At 34.9% G+C, this 16,429-nt stretch overlaps 2 protein-coding genes across 5 annotated transcripts in view; one reads left to right on the forward strand and one right to left on the reverse strand.

The window, feature by feature from the left end:
• LOC115917881 (prospero homeobox protein 1-like) overlaps positions 1-8,859 on the reverse strand; it is a 37,572-nt gene extending 28,713 nt beyond the window's left edge. For 2 of the 4 annotated variants that reach the window (XM_030999027.1, XM_030999018.1), the window contains exons 1-2: positions 8,687-8,859; positions 5,195-5,257 (exon numbers count right to left, since the gene is read on the reverse strand). The gene's annotated coding sequence lies outside the window, so the exon portion shown is untranslated. Of the gene's footprint in view, positions 1-5,194; positions 5,258-6,273; positions 6,309-8,686 lie in introns of those variants that run through there. The other 2 variants (XM_030999022.1, XM_030999026.1) reach the window with 2 other exon arrangements.
• Positions 8,860-9,205: 346 nt separating this feature from the next.
• LOC576084 (dihydrolipoyllysine-residue succinyltransferase component of 2-oxoglutarate dehydrogenase complex, mitochondrial) overlaps positions 9,206-16,429 on the forward strand; it is a 36,694-nt gene continuing 29,470 nt past the window's right edge. Inside the window, exon 1 of the mRNA XM_776429.5 lies at positions 9,206-9,314. Coding sequence (XP_781522.4) covers positions 9,237-9,314 — 78 coding nt within the window. The 5' untranslated portion in view covers positions 9,206-9,236. The remainder of the gene's footprint in view (positions 9,315-16,429) is intronic.

A 16,429-nucleotide genomic window follows, 5' to 3' on the forward strand; every position in this document is an offset into this window, starting at 1 on the left:
ACTGCACTGATTGCAGTGATTTTTGATGTATTTTAATTGTTTATTTTCCTCCAAATATCTTTCATCATCTTTTCAAATTTCCACTGCTCTTCTTTTTTTTTTTTTACCATACCAGCTTCTAAGTTAGCCATTGCTAAGTGACATAGGCCTGTTTTCATCGGACCGAAGTTGCAAAATAACCCACTATTTTCAGACTCTGGATATTTTACCAAAGCCTGAAATTGCGTCTTCACTAGAGCGATACACTCATCACAAGCTAGATGAAGACAGGCGCAAATTAGCCCGCTATTTGGGAAATAGCAGGCTTTTTTAAAACAAGATCAAGATTTCTCAGGATGTTTTCTCGACCAAATAACCTGCTAATTGCAACTGCAGGCTGATGAGGACGCAAATAAGCTGGCTAATTTGAGATCAGCTAGTTAAAATAGCGAGCTATTTTGTGACTTTGGTCGGATGAGGATAGGCCTAGATAGCAGGGTTGGGCGGTAAATACCGGTGGCGGTAATTACCGTCCGGTAAATAAGATGTGCGTCCGGTAAATATGTAGAAAACGGGAAATATGATTTTAATTCTCTATTTATTAATAATTTTACTTGTTTTTAGCCTCACAACTGAAAATATTGTTCTGAAATAATTAGCAACACAACACTCATAGTAGAAACACACAAACAGATTTATAAAACCCTCACTGCATACATGTACACACCCAAATGTTCATATGCTAATTAATGGGTATTCATGAATATGGTAATTAGCAACTGGGAACCAAAACCTTCATACTAAGTTACTTTCATAGTAAAGTTTAAGATATTTTAATAAAATCAGTGAAAATTTGAACAAAATCGGGCAAGGACTAAGGAAGTTAAAGCTTTTTGAAATGATTAGTCACTAAAAGGCGATATTCAATTTGATGACATCATTTGTGGACAACTCTCCATGCCTTTTGGACATCAAATTTCATGTTTTTCCTTCTTTCTTGTGATTGAGATCATCTACTCCCCTGAAAGCAAGGTATTGCATGCAAAATGATATTCTGCTTCACATGTTATGAAGTCGGATCAAGAGCACAAATAAATACAAAGAAAACAAAAGAATTGTGAAATTTGATGTACAAAAGGCATGGAGAGTTGTCAACAAATGATGTCATCAAATTGAATATCGCCCTCTAGTGACTAGTCATTTCAAAATGCTTTAACTTCCTTATCCCTTGCCCGATTTTGTTCAAATTTTCACTGATTTTATTCAAATACAGTATCTTAAACTTTACAATAAAAGTAACTAATAGTATGAAGGTTTGGTTACCTTTAATGAAAAACATCATAGCAAGATTAGGTGTATATTTGGGATCTTTTTCCTGTATTTTTTCCAGCATTTCATAATAACAGACATAGACAAACACATAAACATACACACACCCACACACATAAATAATACACACCAGAGCACCACCATTGTTATTATGTTCAAAATTGGACAATTCCTATGAACAAGTGTGTGGAAAAATATATTTCCCAGTATTTCCCGGTAAAAAGTGGTAAATACCGGTAAAAAGCGGGAAATACCGGTAAATACCGCTTATTTCACGGCGTCCGGGAAATAAGCCTCCGAAGCGGGAAATATGCCAACCCTGCTAGATAGTGATAACAATGTCAAAGAAATTGTAGGAGCAGGAAAGGGCAAGTCCTCTTACTTTCTGTGTTGTGATTTTTACCACCACAAGGCATAATAAATCCTTATAAAAGAAGGTTTACGTTAATTAGCTAATCAAGTGATGAATGTTAACTGATTAATAAAACAATAAGGCTGCTGCATCCATAAATTGCAGAATAAAGTATTACTTCTGATTCTAGAGCTGTCCAGAAAAGTACAATGAAAGTTGGGTTTACCCTTCTTGGTTATCTAAAAGGATGGTATCACAAATTAATAATAATGTTATTTTGGCATGTTTGACATCATTTTAAAGTCTAAAGTCCACTCCAAAAATAATTTGCTTTTAACAGATGCAGAAAAACTAGAGGAACAGAGCAAAAAAGTTTATTTAAAATCGGATAACTAATCAGGAAGTTATGATTTTTGTTTTAAGTATGAAAATCTATGGGACTTAGAAAATCACTACACAAACTTGCCAATTTGGTTTTAAGTTTGTGACGTCATTGCCTCACTATTTATCAATTATTACATAGTTTTATCCCATTAATTTCTCTTTTTATCCCCCAAAACTTGATTTCCCCATGCCTTTGCCCAATATCTTTTATGAACTTTGATACTATTTTCTGAATATTGTATCCATAATTATTTATTTTTATATAAATAGTTTATCAAAATTCACATTTGTCATGATTTAACTGGAAAAAAAATACTCTACTGTATATCAGTGCATCTAATCAATAACATATTACTATCAATAGAACTTGGAGGCTGGTGTGAGTAAATAAGATTTTTAGGGGGAGAATTTGAAATTTATAGTATCAATATATAAAGAAAAAATTAGTGGATAGTGAGGCAAGACATCACAGACTCATGAGTGAGTTGCCATTTTCTCTTGTGATTTTCAAAGTTTTTCATGTCATTAACCGTTCATAACTTTCTTATAATTTATTTGATTTTGCTCAAACTTTTTTTGATTGGTTTGTCTGATTTTTCTGCTTCTATTGAAATCAAGTTATTTTTGGAGTGGACTTGCCCTTTAATCTCTTTTTGTCCTTTTTAAATTGTATACATTCAGGCTTTCCTGAACTTTAGTTGAAGGCCACCATGTCTGTATGTTGTAGGGCTCCCAGATCAATACCAAACCAAAGACCAATCACAAACATTCAACTTTAGCTGTGACAATTACCAGGAGTCCATTAGACTCGGTTTCTAATCAATAGTCAGGCAAGACAATTCCACGACAGCTGTCCCCCAGTTTAACACTCTTGAATCACCCCCTCTAGAATATCCAGGACAAAAATTCAATAAAGTCTTAGCAGCAGATTCCACTAATGATGCTCTACTCTAAGTAACCTCATTGATCACTTGTAATTATACCATTTCAAGGCATGATTTAGCATTTTTGTAGGCGATACAATATCGCACAACCTGTACACAAATTTTCCTTTCAAATGTCATCCTGAGGACTGTTCAGGTTGTCTTTAATTATGGTATTTTCTCTCCAAGTAAGAGTTCTATGACACAAGCTACAGTGACAATTACCCCAAGATCAATTTCATAGTTCCTACACTGACCAAAATTCCTAACCTTGGATCACTCTTGCTCCATGATCAATTTCCTACACTGACCAAATTTCTTAACCCTGTATCAGATACTTACTCTAACCCTAAACCTAACCTCAAACCCAATTGCAACCGAAGCCTTAAACCCGTATATTAGACAAAAACAAATCCAAGAAAGAGCAACAGCTGGGTCACTGTACCTTTGGCTTTGCAAACACTTTAGAAAAAACAAAGCAATACAAGATTTTCAATTTCAATCCAGTAAAAACAAATCTTTGGAAGGCACTTGAGATTCAGATAGATCTATCGCAAAAGTGAAAGTGTATTTTGTATTTAGATGTTTGCACTTGTAACAATATGTTCAAAGCCTGAAGAAATGGAACCCTAATATATCAAAGGTAAGCTGCTATATGTTCAGCTGTACTAGTACAGTACATGTAATGTAGGTTTATTAGATCAAACTTACTTTTACCACAGATATATTTTATGTATGCAATTGCTTCCAGTAATGACATTAGAAAGTGCCCCAATTTTAGATTTGAGATATTAGTCGATTCTTAAATTAAAAATGTGTATAGTGCTCAAGTTTCTCAGTCAAATGTGTGGTTAAAGATGATTACCGGTAAGGAGGCAGGAAGTAGAATATATTCAAATTTGTAAAGATGCAATATTTTGTTAATTCTCATCACTTCTTCTGTGCCCTGATATTTTCATGTACTTTCTTTTTAAGTGTAGAGTTTGAAGTGGTACGGAAGAAGTCAACTAAACTGTCAGAAGAGAAAGTGAAACTTTTTTGTTGCTTCATTTTCTTTCTGTTTAGGTCAGTAACAAATTAATTTGCTTGCAGTGGGAGAAATGAAGCATATTACACACAAGAGTGAAACAGGAAGCATGCATACTTGTCAACATTCAGCAAAAGAATCTACAAAAAGCATGTGTATTGGATATAATTGTTGTCTCTTAAAAAGTGCAAATGGATCAAATCAACTGCATTGGCAAAGAATAAACAGCATTCAGGTCTCTGCATTATAACTTCATATTCATTCACTACTCCCCCCCCCCCAAAAAAAAAAAATCTCTTTCTCTATCTCTCTCTCTCTCCCCCTCTCTCTCTCTCTTTCTCTCTTTTCTCTCACACACTCTCTCTCTCTCTCTCTGTCACTCCTTCTCTCCCTCCCAGAGTCCTTCCTTCCTTCTCTCTCCCTCCCTCCCTCCCTCTTTCTGTCTGTCTGTCTCTCTCTCTGTGGACACTCTCCCTTCCTCACTCCATGCCTACACCCTCTGCCCAACTACTTTGATAACAGAAGAAGGAACATATTCAACTTCTCATTCTCCAACAGAACATTCAGATGAAAACAAACTGGCATGAATGGATCTCTTGTCAGATACTGTGATGATTAATGACTGGTTATGATTCAGCTAAGACTCCCTGACCCACACGCTTTGCCCCTTCATCTCAACCAGCCCGAGCCCTGATTGCAAGTAACAATCCGCACCAACTCCCTGACCCCTTAACATCTTTTCTTCATCAGCAAGAAACCTTGGCACAGCTGCCTAGTCCTCCACTCATGACAACGTTCCCCTTTCCTCAAGAAACAATAAATGCCAAGATGACACACCTCTTCCTCACAGATGATAATTTCACAGAAAAACCCCTCCCAAATTTCTCACGACTAGTCAATTATGAAATGATAATTCAATAATGTTACGTATCATAGTCAAAGTGTCCGTATGTGATTGAAGAAAACAGGAGGGTTACTTGTAGAAGGGTAAAGTTCTTTACCCAAGAAAAAAAGAGAGGTTAGTGGGGTCAAGGAGTTATTACACCTTGGTGAGGTACAATAATTGCGGTACAATGAATAATTGATCTGTCACCTGATTAAATATAGAAAACATTTCATCCTTTTAGCCCCTCCTTCATCACTTAATTATAATTAAAAAGTGAGGGGACTGGGATTTAAGAAAATTATAAATAGGCTTACCTATTATGAATGGAGTCTGGAGTCGGCTAATCATTAAACCATAACTGCAGCAATACTGTATATCTGTTGATTAAACAAATGATAGGATATTTAAGTTTTTTTTCCTCCAAGTTCTAAGAGTTTAGAATGTACAATCTGCTTCTTCAAAATATTGTTTTTAGTATCTTTTCTTATTGAAGCGAAATACTTCTTTGATAACCGTATTCCTAATTCAATTTTGTATTTTACCCTTCAATAATTTATAATTTCATACATGTATTCAACAAAACACACCTAATTATGTCTAGTGATATTTTTGCTTTGATTTGGTATATTAAAGTAACTTGCAATAATAATAATAATACTATTTAATTTTTATATAGCGCTTAACACAAATGTCTCTAAGTGCTTTACAAATTATTTTGTTCAATGTACGAATAGGTATACAGTAGGCCAATACCATTAACTAGCATTATTATGTAGCATTTAATAAAGACATGATAAATACATGGCAAATAATGGTAACATATTAATAAATGAATACTAAGCCTAAGATATCTTATATTGGCATCTATGGAAAATACAGTATATGTATTTTCTTTTTCACCAAAAAAGGAGAGCACAAAGGATACACTACGCATCATCCGGTGTAATTTCATTTTGTTTGTAAAAATTCTTTAGTCTAATAACGCAAAAACAAATATATGACAAATAGCCGTAACAAATAGATATTTGCTAAATATATCTTGACAAACATTTTATGTCTAAAAGACATTGCTCATCATCATTTTGCTTCATGCTCTGATAAATGCAATAAACTTAACTCACTTCTCTTCTACAAAGCAGGGCATTAAAATGAAAGTATGCTACATTGTATGCTGTCTGCAGAAGCCCTGTTTGTTTTCACCTAGTTAATGATTGAGCACCTCATAAATCTTAAAAATGCATGATTAATCTATCTCTCTTTTTTTCTAATGCATGTAATTTGTTCCACCCCCACTGATTTCCCCCCATATATCCTAGTATCTCTTCAGACTTTAAATTACAACTTGTAGCAGAGATAAGATAATGAAAGACCCAAATAATTCTCTCACAATTACCCTTGGACGATGCGATGAAACAACCACTTCCTCTTCTAGCTGGCTCAAGTAATCAAAGTAATATATATTGCCATTCTTTCTGTCTTTGTTGCATCTTGGTATTGATGAATCAAAACAAGAATTGGGTCAGGATGGTTTTCACCATGCGCTGTATATGGCTCGCTTACACCATGCAATCCATCACATCCTATACAAACTAAGCAAGGTAGTCTGTTTTTCAGACATCGATTTTCTCCTTCTTTCTTGTCCAATCATGAAGATGAGGCCATGATAGCAATATTGATATTGATCATAACGACAAAAACAAAAACATCTCATAATGATAACATATATCCCTATGTGCTTAAAAAAGGGCCTACCTATATGATTTATTATCTTTCATTAGAAGTTGGTCCATATCTATGATGTGCTACAATGTACACATTGTAAAATCCTTACAAATTACTTGCAACTCTCTTCCAGCTTCAAATACTCTATCCAAAATATAATACCCTCATTTCTTCTGGCCTTGAGCAGTAGACGGTTCAATTTCGATTGGCAATTGCTGAGACTACAGACTTCAAGGAGGAAGCGCTACTGTTGCATGAAATTCAACAAAGGATAGAGAATACATGAATAGCAAGAGAAAAAATTCTAAAGCCATTCATGCGCAATAAACTGCAAGGAAATGCATGGTGAGAAACGAATGTTGGTTTGAGGAGCTAATTATACATTTTTTGATATACATTAATAGTCTTCATGAAGTTCATGGGCAGTACTCTAAAATTGTTTTTTTTTAGGGGGAAGGGGTTTTAGGGGGAGAGGGAGTTTGTGGTATTTAATGTTATATTGTTTCCATTCTTTTATTATATGTCATATTATTCAAATCATATGATATTGATTTGTATTATCTAAAATATAATTTTGTTTTCTATGAATTTGTTGAATAATAAAATTCCAGGACAAAAAAGGGGGAAGGAAAAAAAACAGACTTTATTAGTTGCACATTTATATCGTAATTTGATGTTCTTTTATCTTTTCATAACTTAAAATGAAAGGTGGACTGGTTGAGTTATAGCCGTTGTTGGGTGTAAGCATATGTCACCTTTTCGAGAAACAGATATCGGACAAATCAATTTTCACATGTTTAAAGAATAACAAAAATGTGGTAAGGGTATGAATAATTCAGTTGCTGTATACATGTAACTGATTTTGTTTGATATTTTGATATGAATGTGATCTAAATGAAAGTCTTCAGTTTATGTATCAATGCTATTGAAAGAAAAAAACTACTATACACTGTACATGTTTACAACGTACAACACAATGTATAATGAAAGATCAAAGGATGGTGGGTTGAATATGGCAGAAAAACCTAAAAATTACTTTACTTAAATAAAAAATGAATCATCCATTAATTACTTTAGTGGAGGATTGGCAATGCATTTTATATTTTAGATAGGTATCATTGACTAACTTTAAAGAAACTGCTCTAGAGTTCATTTCAAATCAAAATATTTGACATACACTGTAGAACACTTTGCACTAAAAAGGTGCATCCACAGGTTTAAGACTTACTGAAATTTATCTTTTTAATCCTTTGATGATTTACCAACAAACTTCATTTACTAGCTCTCACCATCTCTCCTTTATCCTTAGCGCTTACAAAAGGGGGATGTTGTGGGGAGCTGTGATATCTCTCATTCAAATTATCTATTTGGAATCTGAAACTTCTTTTCTCAAACAATAAATTCTTTATGCAAACAATATCTTAAAACTTCCTTTTCTTTATTCCAACCTAAATTCAAAAGAAAACAATGTTTATAAGCTGGTGGTCTTTATGTACAGATTCAATAACTTCAATAGCACCTGTTTCAATGAGAAACAAATTTCAATGGAAACTGTGGTCTCTCTACATTCTATACATGATGTAATGTCCAAGTGGTCACTAGACTAGAACAGGTTTCAATTTATCATAGCATTATTGTTAACCATCAAAACCAAGCAGCCATCATTACCACTATCACCAACAGCACCATCATTCATCCTCATCAACACCACCTCAGCCTTCATCCCCCCCCCCCCCCCCCCCCCATCTTCCAATTCCACCATCCATCACCACCATGACCATGCACCACCTGGCAACAGTACTCCGTATCACCACCACCTTTAACAACAAAGTCAGATCCAGTTTGGAATTGGAAGACAAAAATGACGCTGAGGCAGCCGCATATTAACAGTTCCAGCTTTAGTTTTATTGCCCAAAGGCCTGTCACTTTGTCAGGTATCGGAGCGCCAGAGCTCAGAGCGGGACCGTCCGGAGCCCAGCACGGGTCAAGCAAGGCGCGCATGTGGAGGCAGAAGACAATAATAGAATTAGAAAGGTGTCTGCTGCATTTTCGGCCTCGGCAGTTATGAGCTTTCTACAACTTACCTGATTTTCTTACTAGAAATCTGACATCTCGGCATTCCAACTCCCTAGTCATAACACACTGTGATCCATCGTGATGAAAAAATTAGAGGTCTACTGACAGGTCTTCATTAAAAAATAAAGAGAAAATAAAAATCAAGTCCCTCCTCCAACTCCACAGAGATCTACGATACGTTTATTTAGCACTAAAATTATACCGGCAATATTTTTAAGGATTTTATGATCGATTTAAAGATAGATGCAGTACAGGATTTTTGTATAATGATAATCTAAACGATGATATTTTCAAGGCTCGCCCGTCATAAAAGCCTCTAAACACCTAATATTAAGACTATGTCAAAATCTGATAAGTCGATTTGATCACTGGTTACGCAATTTAGAGCAAGATTTATATAATTATACTTTTTATTTAATATTTAAATCTTTAATAAAAATATATTTTATATTTGAATGATATTTTTAAATGATTTTGAGTTAGGTTAATATTTTATTTAGATATAATTTCTTTCAACCATATATTTGGTGGCAAATTGGCATCTTTGAAACTGACGAAATGGCGATGCTGTCCGCTAATTTACTGAGGAAAATTCCTCGATTTCATCTAAGAGGAGTTTCTTTTACACCTGAAAAGGTATGTATTTAAGTAATATATTATTTATCCCTATAACACAGTACTCTCATATAGTTTTTATGTAATTTTCATGCGGAAAATCGCCATGAAATTGAGAGGGGATGGGTACTCTGCCTGTCTGTGCAGGAGCCTACTGTGTTAGTGTGACTGTGAGTCTGTAATGCATGTGATGTAGGCCTAGAGGTCTAGAGAGTAGAGTATGTATTTGTAGATCTAGAACTATGTAAATGCATGTAGTTAACTCCATGGTAAATGTAATGCATAGCTTAATGCCCAGGTTATGACAATGGCAATGTGTTAATGCTAGTGTACAGTGCAGTAATGCCTAGAATCTAGATCTAGACTAGATCTAGACTTGGCTTAATGCCTTGGTCAGTAGGTGCGGTGGTCCGAGAATGAGGATTGTCATCATAAACGAGGATATCCTTGTAAACGCGGTAAAGATGCATCCTAAAAAGTGAGGATCGTCTGCATTTTCCTGTTTTTTTTCATCAGCACTCTGCAGGTTTTGGGTTTCTGAACTGCCTGCTGGCGATGCGAAAAATGGATTCCGTGTAAGAAAATAATCCTAGTTCACTGTCTTCTCTTACAGCCTTTTCACACACAGCTAAAATTCTATAAACATGATTAGTTTAAAGGGCTTTAAACTAATCATGTGTACATATGACATCATTCACACACAGACATTTCGGTGCGATCGTTAATCGTTTCCTGATTAACTACTGCTCTTAAAATGCGCAGTAGTGCCATTGCGAATTGAAGGTCAGGTCATATCAAACAAAGCACATGCTCCATCTAGTTTAAACACGTTTAAACCGTTCACGCACAAAATGTCAAGCTCTCTAGATACAAACTTTGTATCTGCAGCCTGCTTTGAGGGGCGTATGAATCGCGACACAGGGAAAATTTTCTTTATACGTGTTTAAAACTGTTGAGTTAAACATGTTTATACTAATCATCTCTAGATACGATGAATTTTAGCTGTGTGTGAAAAGGCTGTTAATCTTATGGGTTGTCCCTCTTCCCGAGGATTTATCGCATATTATGTGAAGGTCTCTGATATGTCTAGAGTTTTAGTCAATGTAAAATGCATCAAGAAAATCATCGCGGAATCCATTTCTTGCATCGCCAACGCACCGATTAAAAATATGAAATGTCTACGAAAATGTGGACGATCCTTATTTTTGTGGACGCATTGGTCTGCGTTTACGAAGACGATCCTCGATTATGCAGACGATCCTTATTCTCGGACCAGCGCCCCTACTGTTGATAGTAGCAGAACTAGCTAACAGTAAAGTGACTCTCACACTCTGCCGTGTAGGCCTACCGTGTGCCACCGTGCGCGAAAATGTCTGCGGACGGTAGAGAACGGCGAGGGCACACGGTGGTTCGTTATCAAAGCGGGCAACACGTTATTAACGGGCGTTGGCGCTTATTTACACCCGATGGGACCCGGCAAAAGTTTTGGGCATGTTAAAAACTTTGGCCAGCTGGCACCGGCCGCAAGAGGACGGTGTTGAACGGTATTTTTTAATAGCCCGGCAGGTGGACGGTAGGCCTACACGGCAGAGTGCGAGAGCTCCATAACATGTAAATCTACAGTTGTAACTAAGTCTAGATTAATATTGTAAGTTGGGGCTTTGATCGGATCGGAAGATCGGAGTGACAGCCTCGCACCTGTGATCGGTATCAGCAAAAATAATCTGCGAAAACAATCGGCAGAATTTTTGTTGTTTTTGTTAATGCCGAAAATTTTCAAGTTTTTAGCTATCAAATGCTTTAAACAAATTCATAGCTGGGATTATTTTGTCATTTGGAGTTGTTGTAGACCATGTTTGTTGATATTTAGTGCCTTTTCATGACTTTGAAATTAATAATATTAGTTTAAGAGGAGAGGCAAAACATGCAGGCCGCCATCTTGGATTATAATGTAGGCATTATAGAGGCCGAGGTCTATTCAGCTATAATAACAACATATTCAACATAAGAGCAGCCTTCTTGACAATGTATAATACCAATAGTGTGGGAATTTAGAGAATCAGACAGAGAAGTACCACTTGTAAAAATGCAATAAATTGCATAATAATTTTTTTTCTTTCTTTTCAGTAAATTACTCTCCAATGTTACATCACCAGTAAATAAATGGGGTCATCCTATCGAGGCATGCAACTTTGTGTTTAAGTTTTTAAAAGTTCAAAATTTAATCTTAATTTTGTTATATTCAATTTGATTTTATTCTATAAAAAGTATGTTTATATTTTCAATAATGATAAACACAGCTAGAATCTTAAAGTGCGGGTTCATTGAAAATCTCAAATATGGCAAATAGCGTATTACTAGAAACTGTTAAGCTAACAGATGGCCATCATGCAAGTTTTAGGTCAACTACATATCGGGTGATTTATAAAAATACAAATAAAACAACCTCCATAGCATCTGGGATATGCGAGAGATTCACCGGAAAAATAACGATGTTTTAATGCCGTCACAATATGAACCAACCCTGCGCAAGCAGACGACATCCCATAAAGAATGAACATAATTGCAATGCTTTTATTTCTCAAATTATATTGAGTTTAGTGTATATAAATGTGATGGAATTTTACACCATTCAAAAAGGGATATGACCCCCATTCTTATAACTAAATTCTTTTTTTTGTAAATAAACAGGATAGGGGTTAATGAACAATCAAAGAAACCACACTTTCAAATTAAAAAACCTCAGGAATGATAGCATGGACGTCATTTGTTCCCTCTTGAAACGCCGAACATGCCGCGGTGTATGCAGCTGAAAATACAATGGGGTCTTATTTTGTTTACAAGCGACAGATTCCCTTCTTTTTTTTTATCCTTGCATTTTTCATCAAAATAATACCATGCACGGGGTTTAGAGTGAGGCAATAGATTAAAAATTTCACCTGAGGGTGTTGAAGTAAGAGAAATAACTGAAGAAAAGATGACAAAACAGGCACTGATATTGTGTGACATGTCATGGGACATCGTCTGCTTATGCACATCATGTTCAACATGTGACGTCATATCTCAGCAGCGACTGGGGAGCCTTTTCAGGTGCTATGTCGGGGCTACATCTAAGCGTTTTGTAAATGTTAATAATCATTACTTCAAATGTTTCCAAGCATTGGCTTTTGATAACCTTGGCCAATCAAAGTGTCACCTTTGCAATAATGACATTAAAGTTAGTTTTTTAAATCAATGAACCCTCTCTTTAAGTATTTTCAAACGTATATTTATAGATTTGATTAGAAAGTGGGAAAGAGGAATTGAGTTCAAAAGATTGATTTGTCTTACATGACTGTACATGGCTTACAAGTATCTCCATTAGTAAAGACTGCTGTTTTATTGTTTGTACAAAAAGCAGATTTTCACCTGTTGATAAACCAAAACTTGACCCCTCTATACAGTTTGAGAGTATCAGTAGTTGATTCAGCACATACTTTACTCACTATGTATCACTCATGTCATATGCTTTTGCCGTCTAATGTCATTAGTTGCCAATGTATTGCACAATGGGTAATTATTGAATTGTTCTGAATAAATTACTGATGCAGTGATTGCTTACAAACTTTGTGAACTTCATTAGTCAGAAAGTGAATTAAAAAATCTTTTTGCCAAATTTAAGAGGTGCCAGATGAGAAAGGAAACAAACAGTATGTTGTCCCCAATATTTGTGTATGATGTACATGTAGGAAGTGTGTATCAAATTTCATCTCTAGATTTCATGGTTTTCAAGTTGGAGTAAAAAAAAAAAATCAAAGGTCGAGTAGTTGTCAACACTACACTTACAGTATGTTGTGCAGACAGGGAAAATAATTACAAATTTAGATTGCTTATCTCAATTAACTTTGCAAATTGGTATGTAAAATAAACAAACTTGTCCTTATAGTTAAATACAGAAATAAGATTTTTTTTTTTAATGTGTCAATTTTGGGTCATTATGGCCTGGAAATTGTAAAAAAATATATTAAAAAAATAATCACCTTTAAAAGGCTCAATTACTCCATATGCCACACTCGAGTCAGTTTGAAAAGGGGGAGATTTTATTTTATTGATTAAAAAATTAATGATACTTTAATCAATTTGACAAAGAATGACCCAGGGAACAAAGTCATGAAATTTTGGGCACCATTAAATTTTGTCGTACTGTAGAATGATACATCACTATCATAATATTTGACACCCTCACTGCTCGCTACATAAAATACAATCATTTAAAACTTAATTAGTGGCTAAAAAGCCTAAAATCAAGGTGCTGGAAGTACATGTACGCACAAATATGAATGTTAATTCAGGATGTAAGAAAGAGACATACTGAATGGAGTTTTAAGAAAGTAAAGTCTGGTTTTTGTTTCTTACCTTATATTTGTTACAATTTTGCAGTTGTAGCAGAGTGATGTAGTAGAAATAAATTTACGTCTAGTTCACCCAATACTACCATCAATGTTGGTGTCCTCCTGGTGGTGCTGAAGAAAAGCAGAGCATTGTGCTGCAACAGTAGAACTGAGCAGACCCTTGGAAGACAATGGTTCAGTGATTCACAAAATAGAGAAATGGCCAGTTGGGCAATTTGTTGTTGTTGGTCACTTTTCTTCAAGATTATGTCTGAAGAAGTCTGATGTAAATGATGGACGAAAATAAGTTGTAGATGCTTCATTCATTTATTGACAAATATTTTTTGAGAATATCAAATCAAACAAGTTGCCTCTGGCAAGCTTAAATAAAGTGTAGATTTTAATATACCAATAGTTTCCCAGCCTCCCAGGTACCACAAGTACGTAGTCAAGTGCAATGTGTTCAATTGTGATGCAGTGCTGTGAATCCAATGCAAAGGTGGCTGCCACATACATTGTACTTGAGCTGGATTATGGATCACATGTTGCTGAATGAAGATGATATTGCTCAAAGTTCTGGGATATTAGTGTTATGCGAAAATGGTTGGTATAGTAAAATTCAAGTTGAGTGAAAGATTTGTAAAACAATGATGCTCTGAATGAGAAGCCAGTAGATACAAGAAACTGAGACCTGGAGAAAATCTTCCACAGAGAGCATGGTCTGGAAACAAGTTGATTGGATATTGAGGAAAACAACCTACATGTACATACAATGGTAAATAACAATGTCTATGCCAGAGAAGGAATGTTGTCCACAAATCATAATATATTCATAAGATGCGGAGAATACTTGAAGGTTAAAAATTATACTACCAAATTAACCAGCTATAGTGAAAAATATGCAATATTTCTTAAAGTCAATGTTAAAGTTAATTGAATTGAATTACCAGCTGTAAAGATAGTCAAAGTTTATTTTGACTTGTGAAATTTGCAGGAGCCTGTAACACCAGTAACAACAATATAATTCTAATTAAAATCTCAAGGCATCTTATGGTATCAATACCATCAGCTAAAAGATACTGTATGTATACTGTACATGTACATTGCATTCTATGCATGTGAATAAGGTTTTGGGAGGTTTCACAATGTATTCTTGTCGAAAGCATGTTGCACGTTTACAAAAAAAGATAAATAAGCCAATATTGATGAAAGATAATGTAGATCGTTTCACATTAAAGATAAACTCCAGTTCTGGTAAAAAAAAGAAAATTAATTCTTACAGAATCAAACGAAACTTACACTGAATGTTCAAGATTACAAATAAAGACATGTGCCAAACAATTTTGGAAGAAAATGTATACTGGCTGAGTAATGAGCATAGAAAGACAAGGAAATCAAGGTAGTACTAGCCCCGACACCATGTGTGTTGTCCCATACATGTATATAGCATTTTTGTGTACAGTGCTTGTTACTTTAGTTTACCAAGACTAGGCCAGATTTATTATGATTTTGATGACTCCAGAACCTTGCAGTGCACACCAATACTTACAATGTACATGCTACATGATCAACTGTTTCTGATCCATTCCACACCTTTTCTTTCACAATGCAATCGCATTACCAGTACTCGCCTTTATCTTTAAATACAAGTTATGCATGTTTGTGTATGATATTTAAAAAAATGTACATATATACATACATGTATATGGAGTCATACTGAAGATGTAGTTCCATTTCATTCATTTCATTTAATTTAATTCCACTTCTCATAATAAAAAATTGTGATTAACACAACAAAATAAGAAAATAGCATAACAATATTAGAAAGAATTGAAGCACCTAGAATTTATTCTTAAGACTGTGGTGGAGCCAGCAGAGGCCATTGACCTATCAAGGGCTGGTCACCAGGATTTTAAATATATAGTTACCGTAAATCTCCATGTATAAGGCGCACCCCTATTTTGGGGGCAAAAATATAAATTATAAATTAAAAAAATAAAAAATAAAAACAAAATAAATAAATAAAAAAATAAAAATATATATATATTTTTTTTGCCGAAAACCCACGCGGGAAGGACCTTCATTTAACATCGAGGTGCCGTTAAAGGGGCTGATTTGTGCTTGTGAACTTGTCATAAATAATAGTAACAATGTCGTTTTTAGAAGAATGTGTAAGATCATTAATGTAAATTAAAAACGATAGAGTACCTACGATAGAACCTTGTGGTACACCATTTGTTATAGAAAAAAATTTGAGGAATTATTATTATAAACTACATATTGAGATCTATTAGAAAAATTACTTTCAAACCAAGATGACAGACAAATTTGAGTGTTGTAGTTTCCGAGTAGTGAGTGCAGCTGGGAGACATTGCCAGGCATAGCGCCATAAATCGAAACTAAAAAAAAATATTTAATTTTTTTTTCCTTCCTGTACCTGTGTATAAGACGCACCCCCGACTTTCAATTTTTTTTGGCGGCAAAAAAGTGCACCTTATACACAGATATTTACTGTAGGTACAAAACACAGTTAAGTAAACAAGAAAAGGAAACAGGCGGTCTGTGTGAAGAAGAAGTACATGTATGCACAAAGAATAGTTTGGCATAAATACTTCAGGTGGTGTAGTAATGTTTTTTTTTTTAAATCAACATATTTTAGGATTTCAGAAGGCATTGTTTATATACGTTTGAAAGAGGCAAGCGATGGGCTTTCTTAAAAATTGTCATCAGGTAATAAAGTGTCAGACTTTCTGTCTGGACGATTCG

The sequence above is a fragment of the Strongylocentrotus purpuratus genome, unplaced genomic scaffold (assembly GCF_000002235.5).
Source record: "Strongylocentrotus purpuratus isolate Spur 01 unplaced genomic scaffold, Spur_5.0 spur5_scaffold_5, whole genome shotgun sequence".
NCBI lineage: Eukaryota > Metazoa > Echinodermata > Echinoidea > Camarodonta > Strongylocentrotidae > Strongylocentrotus > Strongylocentrotus purpuratus.